Raw genomic sequence first — 26414 nt, forward strand, 5'->3', positions numbered from 1 at the left:
GAGCCTGCTTTGGAATCTGTGTCTCCCTCTCTCTCTGCCCCTCCCCTGCTCCTGCTCTGTCTCTGTCTCTCTCAAAAATAAATAAACATTAAAAAAATTAATAAAAAAAAAACCCACACACATTTATGATATAGTCCCATATGCACTCCATTACAGTAAATGATAAGATCTAGCGACTGACCTAATAACAACTACAATAACTCCCTCTAGTCCCAGTGTCAGTGATATTGCAAGATGTTCGCGACTATTACGACATGATATGAAAATATCTGTGATCTTAACTGGCAACCGAGTCCCAGGCACTTCTGCTCCTATTGAACTTTGTTGCCTTTGTCTATCCCCAAAGGAAATACTTGATTTCTATTAGATATTAATACAATAAAGACGCACCTCCCCCTCATTTCTATCCTGAATTTTATCCACACTGGTCATGAGTCTCTGCTTTAAAGAGTTCTAAGGTGGGGAATGACATGACTAGATTTGCATGAAAAAAACCACGCACAATTCCTCTAGGCTGCCGCGTGGAGAGCAGATGAGGAGCCAGACACTGGATGCAGCCTAGTTAGGAGACTGTTCTGGGCGTCCAGACGAGACAGGGTGACGGCTTGGACTGGGGTGATGGCAGTGGAGATGAGCTTTGGAAGCTCTTTGGTTGATAAAGTAGCCGGGGGTAATGGTTAGGGAGAAGAAGGTTCTACGTAACTCGTAGGTTTCTAGTATCGACCGTGTGTCCAGCACTCTGCCCGACTCTGTAGCTGTGTTTCCTCATGTCTGTGGGAGAGAGTCTAGCTGTAGAAGTGATTCCAAGAGTGACACTAGTCCAGAAATAGATTTTTAAATGCCGCATTAACATTCTAGAAGAAATCTCAATCGGTGGAGGAAGGAAAGGATTATTCAGTAAACGGTGAAGGTTGGAATAACGGGCTTATCCTTTGAACAAAAGAAACTACTTAGATCTTGCTTCGTACTATCCATCTAAACAAATTCCAGGTCGATTAAGAGTTCAACGTAAAGCGAAAAGATCATGGAAGGCGGATTCCTGTGGGTGGGAGGGGCCAAGCAGTGGCAGGCAGGCAGGGGGTCAGGGCCTGTCTGGGTGGGCTGATGAGTTCAGGGGAGTCTGAGGCGGTGCCTGGTAGGAATGGGAGGGGAACTGGGAGAGGAGGCTGGCAAAGGTGGTTTGAGGGGATACGGTGGAGGGTCTTGGGGGCGAACCAAGGCAATTTTATTCTGTAATGGAAGCCATCAAGGACTGGGGGACAAAGGGGAGAAAATTTCGGGGCTGGGTGCCTTTGGACTATTTTGCCTGGGGGACCCATGGCCAGGTGAATCCGTGGCCATGTGGAATCCGTTTTCCTTAGACCTGAGATAAGGCTGGCGAATGGATCTGGTCCCCACTCGGTCGCCTGGCTTGTCCCCTCTGGGCCTTGGCTTTCCGTCGGTAAAACGAGTGGCTGGATTCCTCAAGGTGGCAAAGTGGGACCAGAGGACCTCCTGGGCCCCCGTTCTGGATACGTCTCTAACTCCCTCTGTTCCCAGGCTCATCCTGGGGATGATGGTGACCACCTCCTTCCTGTCCATGTGGCTAAGCAACACCGCCTCCACTGCCATGATGCTGCCCATCGCCAGCGCCGTCCTGAAAAGTCTCTTTGGCCAGGAGACTCGGAAGGACCTCGGCCAGCAGAGTGAAGAGAACGCAGGTGAGGCTGTGGAAAGGCACCGGGGCAGCCCCCCGACCCAGCACGCAAGAGTGGGAGCAGGGTGTCCAAAAGTTGCAGGGGAAGGTGAAGCAAACGTACTTGCTGAGCACATATTATGTGCCGAGTGTTTACATAATAATAGTAACTGACAATCAGCGAAGTCAAACCTTGACACCTTTGTTTCTTTCTTGAATTGCATTCACTGAGTGCCTACTGTGTACCGAGTGACGAGTTCAACACTTTGCCTACACTGTCTCTTTTACCTCTCAAAACAACCTTATGAAGTAGGTACTATACTTACTCCTGGCTTCAGAGCATTTGAAGAGATGCTCAGCATCGCTAATCCCCAGAGAAATGCAATGTGCACAGACCCTGTAACCCGGAGGTTTTGCTCCTGGATGCACATGCCAGAGGAGTTCCGACGCAGGTCCACGGGGGGACAGTTGGGACGGCGCTCACTGCCTCGTACTCTGTGGTGGGGTGACTTGGTAGCCACGTGAACGCAATCACCAATAAAGGGGAAGGTGAAGTGCGTGCTGTTGAGCCCCATGCTGCTTTTAGGAGCAAAGAATTCGTTCTAGAAACGGATCTCACAGAACACAGTTGGGATTGAAAGAAGCCAGAATGAGAGACAGGAGACAATGCCATTATGTAAATTAAAACTTCACGCAAGGGGCCACTTTGCAAGAACATAAGCGGATGAGAGACTACAGATTAAACACATCAGCACGGTTGCTCTGGGAAGGATGGGAGTGGGAAATGGGAACCAAAGGGACTAAATAAAGAAGTAAATAGGGACGCCTGGGTGGCTCCGTCGGTTAAGCGTCCGACTTCGGCTCACGTCATGATCTCACAGTTCGTGAGTTCGAGCCCCGTGTCGGGCTCTGTGCTGACAGCTCAGAGCCTGGAGCCCGCTTCCGATTCTGGTCTCTCTCTCTCTCTCTCTCTCTTTGCCCCTCCTCTGCTTGTGCTTGCTCTCTCTCTCTGTCTCAGAAATAAACATTAAAAAAAGAAAAAAACCGAATAAAAAGAACAAAAGAAATAAAACAAAAGAACGGCCTTGTACAATAAGCAGTGAGAATGGGATGTGATTCACTCAAACGCTGGAAACTGTGTTCTTAAGAAAATACAAGTAGCCACTGGATTCTTAGATGACTAACCAAGGGCTCAGAGAGGGGAAGTGACTTCCCCAGGACACAGCAGATGAATGGCCGAGCCCAGCCTTGCACCCCGGCAGTCCGGTTCCAGCATGTGCTATCTTACCCATGGGACCAGCTGCATCTGTGAGAATGCAGGTAAATGTCTACCTACAAGTGGCTTGAAAAATAACGGTTTGTTTTCCTCAAATATCAAGACGTCAGGTGGAGTGCCTGGGTGGCTCAGTCAAGATGATTTTGGCTCAGGTCATGATCCCAGGGTCGTGGGGTCAGGCTCCCTGCTCAGAGTGGAGTCTGCTTGGGATTCCCTCTCTCTCTCCCTCTGCCCTTCTCCCCACTCACTCTTTCTCTCTTTCTCTAAAATAAAGAAAAGAAGTCAGAGAGAGGCAATTCCAGGATTGATTCAGAGACACAAAGATGCCAGGACTTTTCGCTGGCATCTCTGTGATTCCCTTGATCTTTCCCTCCTGGTTGCAGCAGCTGCCCTCTTCTGTCTGCTTTAAAATGTCTTCCTTTTTGGGGCGCCTGGGTGGCTCAGTCGGTTAAGCGGCGGACTTCGGCTCAGGTCACGATCTCTCGGTCCGTGAGTTCGAGCCCCGCGTCGGGCTCTGTGCTGACAGCTCAGAGCCTGGAGCCTGCTTCAGATTCTGTGTCTCCCTCTCTCTGACCCTCCCCTGTTCATGCACTGTCTCTCCCCATCTCAAAAATAAATAAAACATTAAAAAAAATTTTTTTTTTAAATAAAATGTCTTCCTTTTTATTTACATAAATGCAGCTTAAAAGGAAGCTTTAAACCAGTTCATGTGTGGACAGAAATCTCTAGTTCATCCCCAATATTGCGTCTGCCTTTGCTCTTTTAGTGATAGAACCCCCCACATGGGCACGTGGCTTTGCAGAGAAAAAGCTCAATTTCCTGGCTGCCCTTGCAAAGAGGCGTGGTCACGTGACAAATCTTGACCAATGGTATGCGAGCAGGGTGGTGCCTGCAGCTCCCGGGTCCTGCCCTTCCTGCCCTCCACTCCTGCTGGCTGGAATGGGACCTGACCTCGAGATAGGGTGGGAGGTGCCACCTGGGAAGCCACATGTTGAGTGACAGATGGGGGAGCTTGGGATCATTTTTCCCGGATAACACAACCAACGCCGTTCGTGAACCCCGGGGCTCTGAGTGCTAGCTGTATATTTTTTGAATACGTGTTAAAATTAATATGTGTGTTAATAATCTAAACAGTGATCCATGCACCGTCTAAGTTCATCTCGTTTACTGTGGTATGAGTATCTGCCTATGATGCAGTGAGGGGTTTTATTTTATTTCCACATCGGCCCTGCGAGCTAGGAACGATGAGAAGTACCTTCCAGGTGAGGTTCAGAGAGGTGAGGTGACAGGTCCCGAATCAATCACACTCTTGGTAAAGTAGCAGAGCCGGGATCTCTGCCAGGTCAAAATCTTCCAGGTGGAAGGGAAGAGATGTTCTACAACAAGAGGCAGAAAACTTATTGTGGGGGCGCCTCGGTGGCTCAGCGGGTTGGGTCCGACCTCCGCTCACAGTCCGTGAGTTCGAGCCCCGCGTCGGGCTCTGTGCTGCCAGCTCGGAGCCTGGAGCCCACTGCAGATTCTGTGTCTCCCTCTCTCTCTCTTTCTCTCTCTCTGCCCCTCCCCTGCTTGCAACTCTGTTTCTCTCTCTCTCTCTCTGTCTCAAAAATAAAAATTTTTTAAATGTTTTAAATACATTTTTAGAAAAAGAAAACTTACTCTGTAAGTGTCCAGATAGTAAATATTTCAGGCTTTGCTGGCCACACCATCACTACTGCTCAAACTCTGTCCTTGCAGAGAGAAAGCCTCCACAGGCAATACGTAAATAAGCGGGTGTGGCTGGGTTCCACTGAAATTTTATTTATGGTTGCTGAAATTACAATTTTGTGTAATTTTTACATCACGAAGTCTGCTGACTTTCTCCAGCCGCTTAAAAACGTAAAAAGCATTCTCCAGGCGCCTGGGTGGCTCAGTCAGTTAAGCGTCCAGCTTCGGCTCAGGTCATGATCTCACGGTCCGTGGGTTCGAGCCCCACGTCGGGCTCTGTGCCGACAGCTCAGAGCATGGAGCCTGCTTCGGATTCTGTCTCTCTCTCTCTCTCTCTCCCTCTCTGCCCCTCCCCCATGCACGCTGTATCTCTCTCAGTCTCTCAAAAATAAGTTAATGTTGAAAAAAAAATTTTTTTTTTTTAATGTAAAAACCATTCTCAATTGGCAAGCAGCGGGCCAGAGTCAACCCACAGGCCATAGTCTGCTCACTTCCACGGCTTCATCGGTTTTCGGACTGTTTCCCTTGGGCGTTGGGGCTTCAAGAGAACTGCCTCACGGTCACCCTGGAATGGTGACTCAGCTCCTTCTCCGACTTCTATCCCGGCTTCCCCACTTCCTCTGTTTTATACGCTGGGCTTCCGAGGAACGATCACAGATGTTTCCTGAGCACTTACTTCAGGCCAGGGTTCTTGGGGGCCTTACATCTGAATGACGTAGAACCAGCATTGACTCCATTTAGCAGATTGGCACCTGAGGAAGCAATTTAAGAAAAGAGGCTAGAGTAACCTCCAAGGTCACACAGCTGCACAACAGGGGCTCTGGTATTTTGAATCTTGGCTGGCTGACTTCAGAGCCTGGACTCTTAACCTCTGCTAGTCTGTCTTGTACACAAGATTTTTTTTTTTCCCCAAGAGTTTAGTGGCCAGGAAAAAAAAAAAAGAGAGCCATTTCCTTCATTACAAAGATGGAAAAATCTGAGATCCAGGAAGGGGAAAGGACTTGCCTACAGTCACACACAGTGTTGGGTGCAAGGCGAAATCCAGAATCTTCTCCCATATGCTGTAGGATGTCAGGAGGTAGGAGACCCTGGGAAGCAGGGGCAGATACCTACTTTCACAAGTGGTAGGATCAGAGAGCAGGATTGACTAATGATCAGCCCTGAGTCCTCAAGGAAGGCTAATTCCAGTGCAAAGAGAGATGTTCCCTTCCACCCAGTCTGTGTGCCCTGTCCTGGTGGCAGGCCATGAGTGAGGACAGCGGAGGAGGGAGTGGAGACTGTTAGTGGGCCAGGACGGGGGGGAGCAGGCTCCTGGGGGACCTAGGTCCATGAGGGACACCCAAAGCAACCACAAAGATGATAATATGAGCTCTCATTTCTTGAAGACCCACCAGCCAGACGTGGTGCTTAATTTTTCATACTCGTTAGCTCATTTACTCTTTTTTTTTTTTTAATTTTTTTAACGTTTATTTATTTTTGAGACAGAGAGAGACAGAGCATGAACGGGGGAGGGGCAGAGAGAGAGGGAGACACAGAATTGGAAGCAGGCTCCAGGCTCTGAGCCATCAGCCCAGAGCCCAACGCGGGGCTCGAAATCACGGACCGTGAGATCGTGACCTGAGCTGAAGTCGGATGCTTAACCGACTGAGCCACCCAGGCGACCCTCATTTACTCTTTATAACAGTACCAAGAGGCAGGTGAGCCCCATTTGACAGAGGAGGACACTGGGGTTCAGGGAAGCAAAATGATTTGCCCAAAGCAGCGTGGTTAGTTAGTTGCTGAGCTCTGTCTGAATCTAGAATCTACGATTGTAAAAGATGAGGCCGGCTTACCATCCTTCAAGATAACGTCATTCAAAAAGCAATGTTTTAGGCTAGGTTAAGCACTGCCCTCCTCCTTCACTCCTCATTCACGAGGCCAGAAGCGGGGGGGGGGGGGGGGGGGGGGCCTTCCGAGGCCCTTTTCTCATCTGTGAAATGAGGACACCTCCCATTTCGTACATATCGTTGGGAAGCTGGCATGAGATTCGAGAGCCTGGCGCACAGGATGTGGTTGATACATGGCGGTTGTATAAAAATCACTGTAAGATTTCCAGGAATAGGGGAGGAGCAGGTGATACGACCCTACCCCTTGATGCACCTTTAAGTTTCCTTGAACCTCTAGTGGAGAGGGATTTGTTTGTTACCCGTCTCCTCCACGGACCCCGAGCCCCATGGCGGCTTGCGTCAGTCTTTCCCGTTGCCGTGAACAACCTACACAGGTAGAGTGTTGTTCACCCAGAACGCTGTTTGGCACGTAGTAGGGGTTCAATAATTGTGTGGCGTTAATGAATAAATGAATGAATGGATCAGTTACGTCACTGTTCTTTTTAAGTTTTTCTTTACTTATTTTGAGAGAAAGAGAGAGAGGGAGGGTGCAGGGGAGGGGCAGAGAGAGAGGCGGAGAGAGAGAATCCCAAGCAGGCTCTACACCGTCAGCGCAGAGCCCAGCATGGGACTCGATCCCACCCACCCGGGTGCCCCAGTCACATCACTGTTCCAAACCTCAGTGGGTTTGGAACCTCCTCCATGAAATGGGGTGTGAATACTTATTACCCGGACTGTTGCAACTGTTAAATGAATTAATGGATGTCAACCTGCCCAAGCTTGGGGGGCTTTGATACAAGATACCGAATTTGATACGAGAACTCTTTCCCGAATATCCCAGGCTTCGAGAACATGCTATCCACACAGTTGGCTGTGCCAGGTGAGACCTGCTAAGAGCCAGGTGGGCGCTGTTGGAGATGGAGCGAGATTCAAGAGGTGGGGGATCAGCGGTCCTGGGAACAAGCCTGACTCTGCCACTGACCCACTGGGTCATCATGATCCAGGCTGTAAGCCGCCTCTCCGGGCCTCAGTTTCCCCAGATGAAAGGAGGACGGGAGAAACGGCCTAGCTCTCCCAGGCTCTTCTGAGGCGGCTGCAAGATTGCAAATGGGAAAGTTCTTTGGGTCCCTCAGGGATTGGTGTTATTTCGGCAAGACCTTACGTAAGCGCCAAGCTCCTAACCGGCCAGCCATTTTGGAGACCTGGCCCCCACTGGCCGATTTGCACATGGTCGCCTGGATCACTGCGGTCACAGGAGGCACGGGGGTGCACCCTGGGTAAATAGTTAAGAACACTCAGCATCTTGGTTTTTCGTGGTGTGTGTGTATGTGTGTGTGTGTGTGTTTTTCAACTGCATCCTCATGGGCTTTATTATCATCACGCTTATGAGGAAAATGATGCTCGGCATGTAAGTTTTTCATCTTGCTGACTTGTATAAAGAGGTAAAACTCCTTCCTTATCTCGTGCGCTATACTGAGAATTGCTGTTTACTGTTGTACCTGCACAGCTTTCTTTCTCTGCCTTGCCAATAGCAGGTACGGTCTCATATTGGGGCCCCCCAGCTCAGTTGCTGGTGGCCGCCAGCTTCCGTAGATGAGTGACAGGGGCCAGGTGGGGACTGTAGCAGATTGCCTGCGAGCACAGGCCCCTCGGAGGCTGTGGGCAGTCTCCCCCACCTATAACTTGGGGTGAGTGTTTTCAATGCTGGCTGCACAAAAGAATCAACTGCTGAGCTTTTAAAAAAATACCGAAGCCCAGGTTCCTCTCCCAAGCTGCTAAACCAGAGCTTCTAGGGTGGGGCCTGGACACTTCTAGGAAATTCTGCCATTCCTCAAGGGTGCCCAGAGCTGCCTTGGGTTGTGCCTGAGACATTAGCGAGCTCTGCTGAGGTCTAGATGCCGTGTGACAGCTGTGGTCCCAACCCAGGTAGGAAGTGAAGGGTACAGAGGAAGGTAGAGGTGAGTCGGGGCTGGGGGGTTACTGGGTCCGAGTTCTTCACGTCTGGCCTTGCCCTGGGGAGCGGCTTTGCCCACGATCGTAGGTGTCCTATTAACGGCCCTGACTTCCTGCTTCAATGCCCTGGCCTCTGGCCCCGCTCATTGGATGTGGCGGTTTGCTCCATCATAGGAGCCTTGGAACCCTCGTCCCCGTGGCCCAGGGTGAGCCGATCTGCATTCAGCCTTTGGACCTCTGCTGGCGATCAGCAGGTCCAGCCTTGGTAAAATGACAGTCAGCTCCCACAGATCCCACTCCCTGTAAATACCAACAGGGAAGAAACAGCCCAGCGCGGAGAGGGGAAGGGACTTCTTCCCCAAGCACATAGTGAAACAGGGCAAGAGCTGGGGCTGGAGTCGAGACCCTTCCTCCCAAACGCACATCTGCAGTTAAACAGCCGGAGTTTATTCTGGTTGCCCCAGTGAGAGAGAGCACAAGCCACCAGCAGCCGCGATGGCCTCCGTCAGACGCGTTACAAAAGACCTCTCACGGGCTGTGGGCTTTGGCTGAGGCATTTGTGGGCGTCTAAGGAACCTTGCTCTAGATTGAATGACATCAGGAGTCGGGGGCAATTGTACAGGTAAAGAAGTAGCAGCCATTCATTCGGCAAGAGAGTGTGTGCTTGGCATTTTGTGGCAGCAAGTGGCTTTGTGCTGTGACGAGATTATGCAGTGTCCTTGCTCTGTCTCACTTCATCAAGTCTCAGAGAGTGACTCTGTCTGATGTTGGCAAAGTGTAAGATGATTTAGCTCCAACAAGAGAACACATGGCAAATCTGGGCCAGACCAGTTCTGGACGTCGGGGGCCGATTTCTTATTCTTTCTCAAGAGTAACCCACATTTACTAAATCCTTGCTAGGGCTCAGATTCCCATTAAATTCTTTCAGTTGGGATCTGGTCAACTTTGGCTCACTACATCTAGCCCACCTCCTGGTTTTTTTTTTTTTGTGTGTGTGCAACCTATGAACCGAGCATAGTTTTTATATGTTTAAATGGTTGAATAAATCAAAAGAATATTTTGTGACATGTGACAATCGTATGAACTTCAGATTTCAGCGTCCAAAACTAAAGGTTTAGCCACACATATTCATTTATGTATTGTCTGTGGCCATTTCATGGCAGAGTTGAGTACGACAGAGACGTATGGGCCCCCCAAAACTAAGATATTTACTGCCTGGTCCTTTACAGAAGAAATGTGCCAATCCCTGCTTTATTTGTTTATTTTTGTGTTTATTTATTTTTGAGAGAGAGAGAGAAACAGGGTATGAGCAGGGGAGGGGCAGAGAGAGAGAAGGAGACACAGAATCTGAAGCAGGCTCCAGGCCCCAAGCTGTCAACACAGAGCCCATTGTGGGGTTCGAACCCACGAGCCATGAGATCATGACCTGAGCTGAAAGCAAACGCTTAACTGACCCACCCAGGCGCCCCACCAATCCCTGCTTTAAATGGTGTCTTAGTCCATTCAGTCTGCTCGAACAAAAATACCGTGGATTGGGTATTTATTTCTCATAGTTCTGGAAGCTGGGAAGTCCAAGATCAAGGTGCCAGCAAATTTGTTGTCTGGTGAGAGACTATTTTTTGATTCGTAGACGGCCGTCTTCTCTGTCTACACACGATGGAAGAGGCAAGGGAACTCTATGGCGCATCTGTTACAAGGGCACTAATCCCATTCGTGAGGATTCTGTGCTTGTTACGTAATCACCTCCTAAGGGCCCCACCTCCTAGTACCATCTCAGCGGGGGTCAGGTTTCAACATACGAGACTATAGCAGACTATAGCAGACTATAGCAAATGAGTCAGCTCCTTAATCCTCTTGACAACTCTAGAATTATTACTTCCATTTTATGAATTAAAGAACTGAGGTACAGCGAGACTAAGAGATTTTTCCAAACCCGGGTTTCTCAACTTCAGCACCGTGACGTTTTGGGTGGGATGATTCTTTGGGGGGGGGGGGGCTGACTTGTGTACAGGAGGATGTTTAGCAACGTTCCTGGCCTCCACCCACTAGATGCCAGTAACACCCCCGCACCCCCACTCCCACTCCCAGTTACGACAGCCAAAAATGTCTCCAGACGTTGCCCACTGTCTCTCGGTGGCAGAATCGGCCCCAGTTGGGAACCACTGCTGTAAGCTTCCATAGTAAGTGATGGATCCGTGATCTGAACCCAGAACCTGTGTGTTCGGCTCTCCGTCACACCCTCAATGCCCAGGGATAGGTTCTCTTGTTCTTGGTTATGGTTTCAGCTGCAAAAAATCTTAATCCCTTCAATTGTTCTTGTCTCCAAAACACTATCAAAGGCTTCCAGGGAGACTGACCTATTAGGCAAGGGGTATCTTTAAAAGGAAGTCAGATCCTGTGCTGACTCCCCTTTGCTCAAACACTCCCCTGGCTCTGCTCACATCTGACTCGGCGCCGAAGTCCTTACTGTGAGCCCCAAGACCTCCGCGTGACCCAGCCCACCTCCTGCCCCCGCTCCCTCATCCCCGCTCCTTCCCTCACCTCACCTCCTGCCACCCTCTCCTTTACTTAGGCCCCTCCAGCCCCAGCCCCACTGCTCTCCCTTCTTCTCAACACACCAGATACATTCTCACCTCAGGGCCTTTGCACTTGCTGCTCCTGTTGCCTAGAATCCTCTTCCTGTGACTGGCTCCTTTTTTTTTTTTTTTTTTTCCTCTTGGCTCCTTTTATCCTTGAGGTCTCAAATCAGCTGCCATCAGCTCATGGTGTCTTCTCAGTCGACTTGGTCACAGCCGCGCACCTGCTCCCCTCCCGACTCGGCAATCACTCTCCATCACACCACCCACTTTCTCCTACATCCCGACCTGAGATGTTCTTTCTTCATTGCTTGTCTGTCTCCCCTTCTGGAATATAACCTTCCTGGGAGCCGGGAGCCTGTTCTACATTATTCACCGTGTACTGCAAGCTCATAGCCAATAGCACATAGTAGGTGCTCAACAAATAATGAATGAATGCATGCGTGTATGGGAGAGCAGGGTGACTGACCCATTACTTAGAGCTAGTCTTTCGTAAACATCCCACTGCCAACGGCAGCTCAGGGGAGTCCGGCGCTGAGTTACCAGTCGTCTAGAGGACTTGCAGCATCACCCCCGTCCACAGGCCCAGGACCATCTCCGAATAGGAGTAGGTGGGACGGAAGGATGGAATCTCAGGTGCCTTTTTGAAAAGTTCAATTAACGGTATAGGAGGGGACCCCGAAGAAGCCCTTTCCGCTGACGACGCCAAGAATAGGAACACTCCTATCCACTCACCACATCCACTAAAGACGTCCTGTTCTTCCCTCCCAGCTGCCGTGCGGAGAAACGGGCTGCACGCGGTGCCCACGGAGGTGCAGTTTCTTGCTGGCACAGAAGAGTGAGTTCCCGGTGCACTCGATAGAGGACCCAGTGCTTGATCCGAGGAGATGATGACCAAGAATTCAGTGCTGCAAGCAATCCTCCCCCAGCCCCGACTTTTTCCAAATGACCTAGTGCCCAAGTTTCTACCATTCATCCCTTTGGCTTAGGCCAAAAAAAAAAAAAAACAAAAAAACAAAAAACAAAAACCAGGGCAAATGTGTCCGGCAAGGGCAGGGGAGCACATTAGGTCCCTAGAGGTCTGGTGCGGTGGCGCATCTGAGAGGAGGGGCCAGCCGAGCGGGAGCACGCAGCTACGAGACGGTCAAGGAGGAGAAGCACGCAGACAGGGGTCAAGAGGCTCTAAAGGCAAAAGTATCCTAAGAGACGATCACAGTCCTCACAGCTGTGTGACTAAGGAAGCCTCTCCGCCTCGATGGCGCGTTCAGTGCCCGATGTCCTTTGTATTTGGCAGCGTGCTTAAGAGCTTGGGGTCTGGGAGCCCTGCAGACCTGACTCTGGATCTGGTTCTGCGGCTCACCGGCTGTGTGATTGGGACAAGTCAGTCAGGTTGGTTTCATCCACCAATAGGTGGTCAGAAGGTGACACTTAAGCAAACACCTGTAGGAGGTGAGGGCCATGGGGGCCCCATGGGAAGAGCGGTCTCGGCGGAGGGGCCGGCAGGTGCAAAGGTCCTGAGAGTCCAAAGCGGCCAGGAAGCCAGTATGGCTGGTGGAGTGGATGGCAGCAGTTGGGGTCCGAGAGATCACTTGCGTGGTGGTGGAGAGGCAGACCGTGAGGGACGTCCTAGGCTAATGATGTGGCCTTGACTTTGAACGAGAGGGGAGCCAATGGAGGCTTTTGGCAGAAGAGAGACATGATCTTATGTCTGATTGTCTTATTCTGTGGCCTCCGCTCCTTCCTGGCACCATATCCGGGGGCTTTGAGTCCAGCTTTGGGATATGGTTTCTGTGAGTGGCCCAGCCACTCACCAATACATGCAACCTAGGAATCTGTGTGGGCCATCTGCCCATGCAGAGCTTGTGCTGAATCTATGGGAAAAGACTCAGTCCTCATTCTTCTAGAACTCTGTGTCCACTGAATGAACACCCCATCCATTGGATGGGGGCTCCATATCCATTGGAATGGAAGTCCCCTCTCTGGGCCTTTGTTTCCCCAACTGAACAAAGAAGTGCTTGAACAAGGTGAACCCTAAAGCCCCTTCTGCTCCCCATTCTCATCGTGAGGCTGAGTCTGGTCCCCTAGGCCTGGGGACCCACAGTTCCTGGCAGAACTTTCACCCTGAGAAGTCAGGCCATGACATCAGTCTCCAGCCGCCTCTTGTCTTCCCTTCCTTTTAGACCCCAAATCATATTCCAGTTGCCTTCCAGATAAGGGGCTTCTCATTAACAATTAAGGCCAGAAGATATTTGAAGTATCTTTGATTCCTTAAAAAAAAAAAATTGATCGGTTATAGAGGGACAATTGTTAATGTCATTCATTTAGAAAAATTTTGTAATTGCACAACGAAGAAGAATACTCTTTTTTTAAATGTTTATTTATTTTGGGGAGACAGAGACAGAGTGTGAGCAGGGGAGGGGCAGAGAGACAGGGAGACACAGAATCCAAAGCAGGCTCCAGGCTCTGAGCTGTCAGCACAGAGCCTGACGTGGGGCTCAAACTCATAAGCCATGAGATCATGACCTGAGCCGAAGTCAGATACTTAACCGACTGAGCCACCGAGGCACCCTGAAAAAGAATACTCTTAGACAAAAAGAAAGACGTACCCAGCATCTCAGTCCCAAAGACAGATTAAAACAGTTAAGGGAATACTATTCTAGACTATTTCTGGAAGCCTCTCTATGTACATAAATGCATTTTTAAAATAAAAACGTTGATAATGCTGTATATACTCTTTTGTAACCTGCTGTCTCACTTAATGGAACGTAGTCAGCATCTTTTCACCTCAATAAATTTATGGCAACGCCATTATCTTTTAATTATATAATGAACAATTCTTAAATTCATTCTTTCCCAATCCTCTTAACTGCACCAGAAAAACAACCCAGAAAATAGAATAAAGGAGGGAAAAAATTCCATCATTTCACGTCCAAGAAAGGCACCTTAAAAATAACTTTGTGTAGGGGCGCCTGGGTGGCGCAGTCGGTTAAGCGTCCGACTTCAGCCAGGTCATGATCTCGCGGTCCGTGAGTTCGAGCCCCGCGTCAGGCTCTGGGCTGATGGCTCGGAGCCTGGAGCCTGTTTCAGATTCTGTGTCTCCCTCTCTCTCTGCCCCTCCCCCGTTCATGCTCTGTCTCTCTCTGTCCCAAAAATAAATAAAAAAACGTTGGAAAAAAAAAAATAACTTTGTGTATACCATTCTAAATTTTTCTTAATACTCACGTATTCATCAAATATATGAATATTTTTAAAATAAATTAAGCAGTGCAGTTATGTACCCTTTTTCACTTTATATAATGGACATATTTTATCCTAATAAACATCCGTCTAGATCATGTGGGGGTTTTTTTGTTTTCGTTTTTGAGAGAAAGAGAGAGCACTAGCAGGGGAGAGGGGCAGAGGGGGAGAGAGAGAATCTTGAGCGGGCTCCACAGTGACGTGGGGCTCGATCTCACGACCCTGGGATCATGACCTGAGCCGAAATCAAGAGTCGGACGCTCAACCGACTGAGCCACCCAGGTGCCCCTAGCTCATCATTTTTAATAGCTGTGTTGGAGTTCCATCCAGAAAGAGGATCGTTTTGATCTATCGAATCCCCTTTGGATGGAGATTAGGGTTGTTTGTAATGTAAACTATATTTAGTGCCGTGGTGAACTCATACCCACGCCCGAGGCACCTGCCCAATTATTTCTTTGGGATTAATTCTGAAAGTAAAACATTTGAGCCGAAGGGTTGCACATCTTTAGAGGTTTTCCATGCCTGTGCCAAGCTGCCTTCTAGAAAGACCACTTAGTTCTCCCAACCCAAGCGATGCTTCCCCTCCCCGCCCCCCCCAGAAGGCCAGAAATTCTGAAATGTGTTCTGAATGGCTTCTCTTTGGGTTTGTTTAAAGCAAAGACTGCCCTGAGGCGGAGGCTCCCTTGGATCTTCTGGCAGACTGCAAGAAGGAGGGGGAATACCGCAGGAACATCTGGAAGGGTTTCCTTATCTCCATTCCCTACTCAGCCAGCATTGGGGGCACTGCCACCCTCACGGGCACGGCCCCCAACCTCATCCTGCTTGGCCAGCTCAAAAGGTAAAGGCAGGTGCTCCACGGGGCACGGGGGTCTCTGCTCCTCCCACCCCTCCTCCTCTCCTTCACTCAACATTCGGGGAAATATGTACCGAATGCCTTCTATGGGCCAGACTCTGGGGACCCAGCAGTGCACAAGCCCAGAGAAGGCCCCGCGCTGGGGAACTTCCATTTTGGTGGTGGAGACAAGCAATGAAGGAAAAGGCAGCTGGATACATATGCAACGATGTGATAAGTTATGGAATCAAATAAAGCGGGAGAAGGGTGCGGAAGGGACAGGAGTGGGTGCTATTTTACAGAGGCTGGTCAGGGATGTGCTGCCTCTATAGCAAGGTGACATCTGGGACCTAGAAGTTATGTGAGCACAGGAAGGAGGAACATTCCAGACAGGGATAACCGGCGTGGTCAAAGGTGAACGGCACAAAGACCAGGAGTGCAGAAGGCAGAGGGGAGGGAGTGTGGGGGGACAGAAGGTGAGTTGTTAGGACCCCAGCTTTTGCTGCCAGTGAGAGGGGGAGGCCAGTGCAAAGCTGAGAGCGAAGGAACGACATGATGTGACATCGGCTTTGAAAAACCAACCCCGGGGCGCCTGGATGGCTCAGTCAGTTGGGCGTCCGACTTTGGCTCAGGTCATGATCTCACGGCTGGTGGGTTCAAGCCCCACGTCGGGCTCTGTGCTGACAGCTCAGAGCCTGGAGCCTGCTTCAGATTCTGTGTCTCCTCTCTCTTTGCGCCTCCCCTGCTCATGCTCTGTCTCTGTCTCAAAAATAAATAAAAACATTAAAAAAATTTTTTGTTTAAAAACCAACCCCACTGGAGGCGTTGGGCTGTGGCCGTAAGGTCCCAGGAGAAGCTCTGCAACCAGGCCCCCGGGCCAGCAGTGGAGTGAGCCCTGCCAGGAGCTAGTCTCCCCATTGCCGGAGCTGTTCCAAGAGTGGCTGGGTGGCCGTCTGTCAGGGCGGGAGAATAAGAGAAGGATTCTCAGATGGCATATGACTTGTCAACTCCATGATCCCAAGCCCCTGGGTTTGAAGATGTAAGCAATCCCAGGTATTGCCAGATTCCGTTCCTACGATGTTCAGATTCCAGAATCTGAGAGGCAAGGATTCTAAGATCCCTCTGCAAAGGAAGGGAACATCATACGTTCACTTAGTCCACATGAACGCAAGTGTAAGCATTTGGCAAACACACACAACAGACGTATTTAATATTCAACATGGCCCCAAATGCGGGCCAGCTCCCTTACCCGGTACTCAGTCCAAGAATCATGGACTTCCTGAGATGATGGGGGAAAGCCGGCTGTGATGGTCTTCCTGAGAGGAGGTTTGCTATCACTTCCCATCAAAGTGGTTTTCATGGAAGATTCTGAGCACACCCGTCTTTTAACCTCCTAAGCCAATTTTCTTTCATTTGGAGAGAGACCGAGAGAGTGCGAGTGGGGGAGGGGCAGAGAGAGAGGGAGAGAGAGAACCCCAGGCAGGCTCCATGCGGTCAGCAAGGAGCCCAACACGGGGCTCGAACCCACGACACCGCGAGAGCATGACCTGAGCCGAAACCAAGAGTCAGGCGCTTAACCGACTGAGCCGCCTACGGGCCCCCGGAGCCGATTTTAAAATCTTAACTTTCCACTATATTCTCAGGTCCTGAAACCTTTTGATTTTAAAAGCTGGTGATAGAAACCAGTGATTCTCAGCCATGGGTGCATATCAGAGTCACCCTCCCGGGGTGCCTGGGTCTCTGTTGCAGAGATTCGGATTCAGGAGGTGTGGGATGAGGGTAGGGCTCAGCACTTTCCCAACTGACTCAGCCCGCTGCACGACTTGGGTTGTCTTTTCATCTTTGAGCAGGCCTGGCCATGCCTTGTGGGTTTTGGTCTGTGGCTTTGTTTGTTTTGTTTTGTTTTTAAGGACTGCAAAACAGAAAGCCAACATGGTCCTGCTTGCCACGTGGGGACAAGCTGAGTTGGGCCCTTTAGTGCCCTCAGTTAGAAGGAAGTACCAGCAAAAGGGCGTATGGGCTGGGAGGACAAAGCTGGGGCGCATCCCTGGGCTGGGCAGGAAAGATGTGGGCTCTGGGGCCTTCCGGGGCAGATGCTGAGTTGCAGGGTAGGGGGGAGCAGGGCAGGTGGGGGCCGTTGCTGTCAGAGGGTTTTCAGGCTGCCTGCCCACCCTGATACGAGCAGGACTTTGTTCCAACTTGAAAAGAAATTAAGGGAAAAAATGCTGGAGGCAGAAGTAAAAATATCAAATGTGAAGGATTTGGGGTAAATTACTTGTAAATCACATGCAAATCACACACAGCGTTTGACTGCATAAGCTTGGACCTTCTGGTCTGGCGGGAGAGGATTTAAAATGAATGCCAAATCATGCGGGGTTCTGATTCTCTAGCCAGGAGCGTGGGGAGGGTGGGGGAATGGTTGCCTTGAGTGTCGCCCTTGGCCTTCGCTCCCCAAATACATTTGATTACTTTACTCTGATTATATAGGTACACTGCAAAACACTCGGGAAGTGTAGGGGGAGAAAACTGAAATGCTTTCAATCGCACTGGTAATATTAAACGTACTGTTGTTTATTGTGTATAAACTCCCATGCTCTCGCTGAGAAATGGCTGCGTGTATATACGCCCTGTGCATCCGCGAGGCTGACCTTGGCCGGCTCTCATCTCCCCTGTTTCTCCAGTTTCTTCCCACAGTGCGATGTGGTGAATTTTGGCTCCTGGTTCATTTTTGCCTTCCCTCTCATGCTGCTGTTCCTGCTGGCGGGCTGGCTGTGGATCTCCTTCCTGTATGGGGGAATGACCCTGAGGTACCCTCATGCCCACCGTGAGCTTTGAGCCTGACGGGAGTCCCCGCTTCCTTCTCGTTGGGTAGACAGCGGTCTTCTCAAGTCTAGTGTCCTCCTGTGTAAACGAAGGATCGTCACTAATCTCATGTCACCTTCTCCCAGGGTGACTGTCGCAGAGACCTCACCTCCCGGGGATATGAGGATTATGGGTAGTGTGAGCTGCCTGCGAGGCCCAGACCCTCAGTTAATGGCCCCCATCGTCGGCAGTTACGGTTGGCGTCCTCCTTTAAGTACTCCCATTTTAGGGGGCCCTGGTGCAGGAGCTGATTTGGGGTGGCACGGGGCATTAACTAACATCAACTCATATAGTGCGAAAAAGAATCCCTTTATCAACTCCCATAGAGGGAAGCAAGCGTCTCTTGGGTGATGAGGACACCGTCCTGCCTATCTAACATTTCCGAACCCGCTTTTTAAACAAAGAACGAGTGTCAGTTCCAGAGACGTAAGCCAGCAACGGTATCTGGCAGAATGTAACGATTGCCCTGCTTTCGTGTGTTTATTTTTAGGATTACGTTTTTCTAACAAGCGACTCTCGTTTTCCATTGATGGGAGCGATATAAAATGTTCTGTTTACATACATAATTAAAGACGGCACTGATGAATCTATGTGGAGGAAGGTATTAAGCAAATATGAGCCAAAGGCTCTGATCATGGCGTTCCTTGACCCAGACGCCATCCGGAACTCCCCCCCTAACAGAGACTCGGGGTTCAAAGCCTGCATTAGCCCTGAGAAGCAAGTGCTGACCTCGGACTCAGATGCACCAGAGTTCAACTCACACTTGCATGTGACCTTGAGCAATTTTGTAAACCTCCCCGAGCTTTTCATTTCTTCACTTGTGGATTCAGGCTAAAAATTAGCTGCAGCAAAAGTACAGGCTGGATGAGGGGGGGTGTGTAGACTGCCCAGGACTGAGCCTCAACTAGAGCCCTTTTTTCCAGCCGACTTGTCTTCATCTAACAGACATCTGCGGGATGCAGCCACAAGAGGCCATGATGGAGGAAATGCAGTGGTCAGCGACAGGTGTTTCTGGGTAACAGAGAAGTTTCAGGCCAATGACGTGACAACATCTTCACTCGGCAACTATCTGCTGAGTACCCACTATGTGCCTGCTAGGGTTGTAGGTGTTGAGCGTGGGGCAGTGGGCAGGGCAGAGACCCTCCCTGCCCTCGGGGGGCTTGCACTCAAGGTGGGGAAGACAGACAGGGAGCAGCCAAAGGCAGCAGGAATGCCAGTCATAAGTGCCATGAAGGAAAAGACGGTGACATATGAAGGTGCACCCTGGAGGGCTCTCACCTAACGGGGAGGTCAGGAGAGCCTTCTTGGGGAAGGGACTTTTTTTTTAATGTCTATTTCTTTTTAAGAGAGAGAGAGAGAGCATGAGAGGGGAGGGCAGAGAGAGAGAGAGAGAGAGAGAGACAGAATCCGAAGCAGGCTCCAGGCTCTGGGCAGTCAGCACAGAGCCCAACGCAGGGCTCAAACTCGTGAACCGCGAGATCATGACCTGAGCCGAAGTTGGACGCTCAATGGACTGAGCCACCTCAGGCGCCCCAAGAAAATTTTTATGTAAATGAATTTCTCAATCCTTCTCATGTGGCTCCTGAATTTTCAATTACGGTTAGAAAGATTTCCCCATTATAGGAGTTGTAAAAAAACAAACAAATAAACAAAAAAACTCATGTTTTCATTTAGTTTTTTGTTTTTTTTTTTTACACTGAACTCTTTGATCTGTTTGGGTTTATTCTTAGGGTGCGATGTGAGGTTTGGATCCAACTTCGTTTTTTGTTCCAGATGGCCGCCCAGGTGTCCAACGCTGTTCACTCATTGGCACACGAAAGTTTTTAAAATTTGATAAAGTCTGATCTATCTGTCTTTGGTTGCTTGAGCTTTTGGTGTTATCTCTAAGAAATAGTTGAAGTTGAAATCGAAGGCCAGAAAAATTTCCCCCTGTGTTTTCTTCTAAGAATTGTATACACCTAGCTTTTATATTTAGGTCTGATCCCTTTTGAGTAATTTTTTTTTTAATATGATATGAGATAGGGGTCCACGTTTATTCTTTTTCCTGTGGCTATCCACTTGTCCTGGCATCATTTGTGAAAAGACTACTCTTTCCCCACTGAATGGTCATGGTACCCTTGCCAAAAGCCAGTTAAGCATGGAAGTACGGGTTTATTTCCACACTTCCAGTTCTAGCCCATTGATCCGTATGTCCAGCACCACTGACTGAATAGTTCATCGTTTCTACACCAGTCTGAGAGACCAGCTTTGTCGTAGATGCAAATCCCCAATCTATTTCTGGGCCTTTCTGTTTGTTCCATTGGTTTATTCATGTGACTGTTTGACCCCCTACAAAATCAGAAGCCTGGGATTCCTCTGATCACATTCACTTTTTTAGAAGACCATCCAGGCTATCTGTGGGAGGGACAGATTTTGGAAAGGCTTCCCCAGGGGTAGGAAGGCCACTCCCAGCGGCAGCCGGTTCTGTCTCCGGAACAGAGAGAACGAGGCTTGGCCGGGGCGTGGTGGGGTCGTTGACAAGTTAGTCGTACCTTTGCAGTGGCCGTTCCTAACCTCCCTGCTCTCTGTTCCAGGGGCTGGAGGAGGAAGAAGAAATCCGAGATCAAGACGGATGCAGAAGATAGGGCTCGAGCAGTGATTCGGGAAGAATTCCAGAACCTGGGGCCCATCAAGTGCGTGGTGTGGGGGTTCCTGGCGTGGGGAGAGAGCCTAGTGTAGACTTCACTTTCAGAAGAGTTACCTCCTGGCCTGACCATTGGATCCCTAGGGGCTGAGTCCCGGGAGGGAGGGAGGTCTCAGGACGATGGCCTGGGAGCCTAGAGGTGGAGGGTAGGAGGGTGGTTTACAGAGTCAGCCTTTTGCCCTGGTGCTGTCCAAACACTCTGAGGACCAGGAAGCCCCTCGGCGTGTAGTTGGGGTGGGGATCGGCTGCCCTGTCCTGGCTAAAGCACCCTTTCCCTTCCGGCACACGGGGTACCCCCTGCCTCGGGCAGCTGCCGGGACCTTTTTCAATGCATGTTTCCCATGTGGTGAAAACGCCTAGGAGTCAGGGGGCCTGCACCCAAGACTGGCTCTGCCGCCTAATTCCTGTGTAGCCTTGGGCAAGGCACTAACCCGCTCTGGGCCCTGCTCCCCCGTCTGTGAGATGAGCACCTTGGGTAGATGTTTGCTCGGACGTTGGGGGATTGTCTGTGTCTGCCCCTGTCCATGTCTGTCTGCCCCCTCTGTGCATGCAGTTATCTAACTTCCTCTGCGTGTGTGACTGCTCCCGTCTCACTACCTCTTGGCTGTTTCCTTCTTTTCGGTTTTTCTGCCTCTCCTTTGCTCTTTCTTTCTCTCTATTGAGTCTCCTCCTCCCCCCAACCTTGGGAAATTCCCAGAGGGAGTGATATAAATAGCTTGGGGGGACGTGGTGTTTGATGCTCAGGAAGGATCCTGGGGGAGTGTGGAAGCCCCTGGACGGGAATCCCTTACACCCCAGGATACCCTTCCCCTCACTCTGGGGAGTGAATTACCTCTTGCAGCTTCTCGGAGGCAGGGCCTGGGCCCATCACAGCCAGCGGGCATCTGCCCAAGGCCTTCCCAACGCTGTGGTCCGCCCAAAGCCCACCATCACCGTGGCGCCTGCCTGTCTGTGCCACAGGTTTGCCGAGCAGGCTGTGTTCACCCTCTTCTGCATGTTCGCCATCCTCCTCTTCTCCCGGGATCCGAAGTTCATCCCTGGCTGGGCCAGCTTCTTCACCCCTGGGTGAGACACGGGGGACCCGAGGGTGGAGCCCAATAGGGAAGATTCTGGGATGGGCCACCTGCGGGGGCGGGGGGCGGGGCGGTGGCTGGGTGTGTAACTTTGTCCCGTGTAACTATAAACAGCTCCATCCTTTACTCTCAAAAAATTCAGGTTCAGATGATAAAACGTTTGGGGTTCTCGCGTGTTAGGAGCTTCTGCCTTTGGAATCAGACAAAACTGGGCTCAAGCTTTGTAAGCTTGGCCACTCACAAATGGCGTACCCCTGAGATCATCATCCACTCATGCATTCTACATCTTTAAATGGCTAAACATCAAAAGATAAATGATATTTGTGACAAAGAAAATTACATGAAATTCAAAGCTGATCGTCTGCAAATAGAGTTTCATTGGGACACACAGCCACACCTATTCATTTATGGATGGTCCGCAGCTGCTTTCATGGTGGTCCGTTGGAGAAGAACATTCTGTAGGAGGCTGCAGGTGGCTTCTCAACGATTCTAGTTTGGACTTGGGTTAGGCTTGTCATGAAGGCGGATATGTCTTTCAGATACTGCAACAGGCAGTTGGAACCGTAAGCCTAGAAGCTCGGAGGAGGTGTTGGCTTGCAGATATAAATCTGGGAGTCATCACATCAATTTGGAATTTAAGTCCAGTTAAGGAATTGATGGGGCCAGCTAGGGAAAGAGTAAAGGGAGAGTGCAGAAGATTCTGAGGACCCCCAACATTTAGGAGCTGGGTGGAGGAGAGAAAGGGGAGAAGCAGTCGGGGAGGTAAGGTTTCGGAAAGCCTGGGGCAATGAACCAGCAAAGGCCAAGAGAGGAGAGCGTTTTAATAAAGAGTGAGCGGGCGACCACGTCAGATTCTGGTACGTCAGAACATGAGTAGATAGGAAATACGTCCTCTGGACTCGGTGAGAGCTCATGATTTCCCATCAGCACCATCCAGTAGAAATAGAACGTGAGCCACGGATGTAATTTTCCAGTTTTAGTAGCCACGTTTAAAAAGTCAGAAGAAACAATGAAATCAATTCTAGTCATATCGTTCACTTCACCCACTGTATTATTTCAACATGCGATCTACATAAGAAATTATTGAGATCTTTTACCTTTTTTTTGCACCAACTCCTCAAAGTCTGGTGTGTATTTTCATTGCAGCCCATCTAAGTTTGCTCTTGCCAGATTTCAAGTGTCCGCTAACTGCCGGCTACCATTTGGATAGAACAGCTCTACTCACCTAACTCTTGGGGCCTCGGACTCCCCCCCTGGTTAAATGGGTGCTATCAAGTCCTCATCTTTGTGGGTTGTTATAAGGAAGAAACGATGTCACTTCATCGAGCCAAGAGGAGAGGCTCTTACTTCCACTGTCTTCTTTTCCCAGGATGTAGATGCTTTGTTCTTTTTCTCAGATGAAAGACGGGTGTTGTAAACATGGCAACAAAGCAAAGAGAATGAAAATCACCTAGAAACTCAGTCTCCAATTTCTGACACACATCTTTCCTGACTGAGACATGCCTGTCTGGGAACTGTTCTCCATCTCAATCCCATGGGTAGTTACAGGACTGTATACATTAGCCAAAACTCAAAAGTATATTACCCTTCAGATGGGCACGTTTGATTGCATGTTCATTATACTTCAATAAAGCTAATTGCAGAGATATATGCAAACCAGCTAAAAAGAAACCTATCTAAACAGAAGATTTGTTAACAGAAATGTGAGCACAGGAGACATATAAGTTGTGATCTGCTTTTTTTCTTTTTTGTTTAATCGTAAAAGTTATGCATAATCATAACAAATTCAAACAATGCTGAATTGAAGAACCAAAAGTTATTCTTCATTTAACCTCTGTAAATGAAGAGATTTTCACAATTAAAACTTCGTGTCTGACGACGTATCTGATATACACACACCCTCGCCCATAATAGTAGGTACACACAGACATATACGTATGCATATTACAAAAACTGGGAGAGTACAGTACTATAATCCTGGACAACCTGCTCTTTCTGACCTACTTCATTCTTTTAAAAAATTTTTTTTATGTTTATTCATTTTTGAGAGACAGAGCACTAGCAGGGGTGGGGCGGAGAGGGAGGGGGACACAGAATCTGAAGTGGGCTCCAGGCTCCGAGCTGTCAGCCCAGAGCCCGACGCCGGACTTGAACCCACCAACCGCGAGATCATGTCCTGAGCCGAAGTCGGCTGCTCAACCGACTGAGCCACTCAGGCGCCCCTATTTTATAAGTTTTCAAAATGTTTATTTATTATTTTTGAGAGACAGAGCATGAGCAGGAGAGGGGCAGAGAGAGAGGGAGACACAGAATCTGAAGCAGGCTCCAGGTTCTGAGCTGTCAGCACAGAGCCCGACGGGGGGCTCGAACCCACAAACCATGAGATCATGACCTGAGTCGAAGTCGGACGCCCAACCGACTGAGCCACCCGGGTGCCCCTACTTCATTCTTTTTAAATGCTCCATAGTAGTCTATAGAAGGAGAGCATCTTAATTTATTTAGTCAATTCCTTTTGGATTGTGTCTAATATTGCAAATAAAAAGGTTTTATTTGCAAGATACCTTCATTGTACTTCTATGTCAATGCTTAACAATTGATATTATCTTATATCTTTAAAAAAACAGATGCAGGGGCGCCTGGGCGGCTCAGTCGGTTAAGCGTCCGACTTCAGCCCGGGTCACGATCTCGCTGTCCGTGAGCTCGAGCCCCGCGTCGGGCTCTGTGCTGATGGCTCAGAGCCTGGAGCCCGCTTCCGATTCTGTCTCCCTCTCTCTCTGCCCCTCCCCTGTTCACGCTCTGTCTCTGTCTCAAGAATAAATAAACATTAAAAAAAATTAAAAACAAACAGATGCAGGGCATTTCATTATAGAGAAACTATTATATATACATTGTTGTACACAATTTAGTTACACGTGTCTGTACTAAAACTCTTCCTTTTTTTTTTTTTTTACTCTTATCCATCATGAACATCCCTGTTCATAGTCTATGTACGACAGTCAAGTTTCCCTGAGGGTAAATTCCTAGAAGTACAATGACTGGATCAAGGGGTATTTACATGTATTGAAACACGTTGCCAGCTGCCCTCCAGAAGGTTAAACCAATTTATTTTTATACCATCGGTATATGCTTTCCAACGTCCGCATTAGATACTATCCTCACCCTTTCAGGTTTGGCCTGTTAGCAGACAAATGATACTCCAACAGCATTTTGGTTGATATTTCTCTAACGCAGCGATAATGGCCATCTTTTCCAGTTTCTTGGTCACTTGAATACTCTCCTTCCCAAATGTGTGGACTGAAAGGGCTTTTGTTGACGTGTGGCTCTGTGCCTCATTGAGTTTGGAGCCAGACGCATCTGGGTTCAGTGCCCGTCTCCCGCATGGACCATGGCCTGGCCTCGAGCAAGCTGCTTCTGCTCTGTGAGCCTCAGGTGCCTCATCTGAGATAGAAACTGTGTGGCCCCGAGAGACTTCTGTGAGCCTGATGTCTCCGCAAGAGGCGATGTGGATCCTTGAAAGGTGGTATTAGATTTCGAGGGGCTGTGAGGCTGCCCCCATCTGGTTTCTGCTGGCGCGACCGGGCCGCGTCTCCGTGCCGTGAGCTGCCCCTCCCAGGAGGAGCGCGAGCAGAAGCGGAAGAAATACCTAACAGAGTCTCAGAGAAGCCTTGGTTGTGTGATCCACGGGAACTCCGCAGATCCCGTATTCGGTGGTGCTCAGATTCTGCGCTCTGTGGTCAGGTCTCTCTTCCTGGGAGGGTCAACATTTGTTTGTCTCAGCAGCATCTAAGTACCCCGGGGGGCCGTGCATAGAAGGCTTTTGCATCACGGACAGTTGCATCCATGCTGAGTGCAGGCAGGACGCTGTCCAGTGGCCCGGAACGAGGCCCCCCTCGCAGAGAGCTCCTAACTCCCTCCCGCAAATCCTCGTTTGCAAATCTGCCAAACTTTTTGGCCTGCTGCGATGCCCCCGGGGTCACACGCTTTGGGGCCTTGTCATTGTAGGTTTCTTTCCGATGCTGTCACTGGAGTGGCCATTGTCACCGTCTTGTTCTTCTTCCCGTCCCAAAGGCCCTCTCTCAAGTGGTGGTTTGACTTTAAAGGTAAGGGGTCAGGGCTGGGGTCTCAGTGGGCTCAGTGACGACTGTGGCCTGAAGCATGGTCATCAGTGGCCCAGAGGCAGGGCCCGCGCCTGGGACCCGAGCCCCATGGCACTAACCTGCTTCTTCCCTTCTCTCTGTCTGAGCCATTACCTTGTCTGGGGCACTTCGGGCCACCACAGGTGACAGGGGGGGACAAGAGTCAGCAAGGAGAGCCGGCCCGATCCAGCTGGCTGGCTGCTTTGTACAGCCCACGAGCTAAGAATAGCTTTGACATTTTTTTAATGGTTGAAAACAACCCACAGAAAAATATTTCATGACACAGGAGCATTACACGAAATTCAAAGTTCAGTGTCCATAAATAAAGTCTATTTCTTCAATAAGAAATTTGTGGACATTTATTCTCCTTAGAATTATATATAGAATAGCCTTGATTTTGCCTCTTGGCTCACAAAACCCACCATATTCACTTTCTGACCCTTTTGTAGAAAAACTGTGCCGCCCGTGGGCCCGAGGCCGGAGCTGTGACTCAGTTGCCCAAGGGGCTGGACGTGAGGCTCTCAAGCCAGGTTTCGATGGCT

At 49.7% G+C, this 26414-nt stretch overlaps 1 protein-coding gene across 2 annotated transcripts in view; it reads left to right on the forward strand.

Annotated features, from left to right (window-relative positions):
* SLC13A3 (solute carrier family 13 member 3) overlaps positions 1 to 26414 on the forward strand; it is a 74326-nt gene that overhangs the window by 29195 nt on the left and 18717 nt on the right. The window contains exons 3-9 of one of the 2 annotated variants that reach the window (XM_053890194.1): positions 1540 to 1700; positions 11821 to 11887; positions 14942 to 15124; positions 17800 to 17925; positions 20554 to 20652; positions 21624 to 21728; positions 25739 to 25836. In XM_053890194.1, coding sequence (XP_053746169.1) covers positions 1540 to 1700; positions 11821 to 11887; positions 14942 to 15124; positions 17800 to 17925; positions 20554 to 20652; positions 21624 to 21728; positions 25739 to 25836 — 839 coding nt within the window. The remainder of the gene's footprint in view (positions 1 to 1539; positions 1701 to 11820; positions 11888 to 14941; positions 15125 to 17799; positions 17926 to 20553; positions 20653 to 21623; positions 21729 to 25738; positions 25837 to 26414) is intronic. The other variant, XM_053890195.1, reaches the window with a different exon arrangement.

This window comes from Panthera pardus, unplaced genomic scaffold, assembly GCF_024362965.1.
Source record: "Panthera pardus isolate Hobbes unplaced genomic scaffold, ASM2436296v1 HiC_scaffold_25, whole genome shotgun sequence".
In the NCBI taxonomy this organism is placed as follows: domain Eukaryota; kingdom Metazoa; phylum Chordata; class Mammalia; order Carnivora; family Felidae; genus Panthera; species Panthera pardus.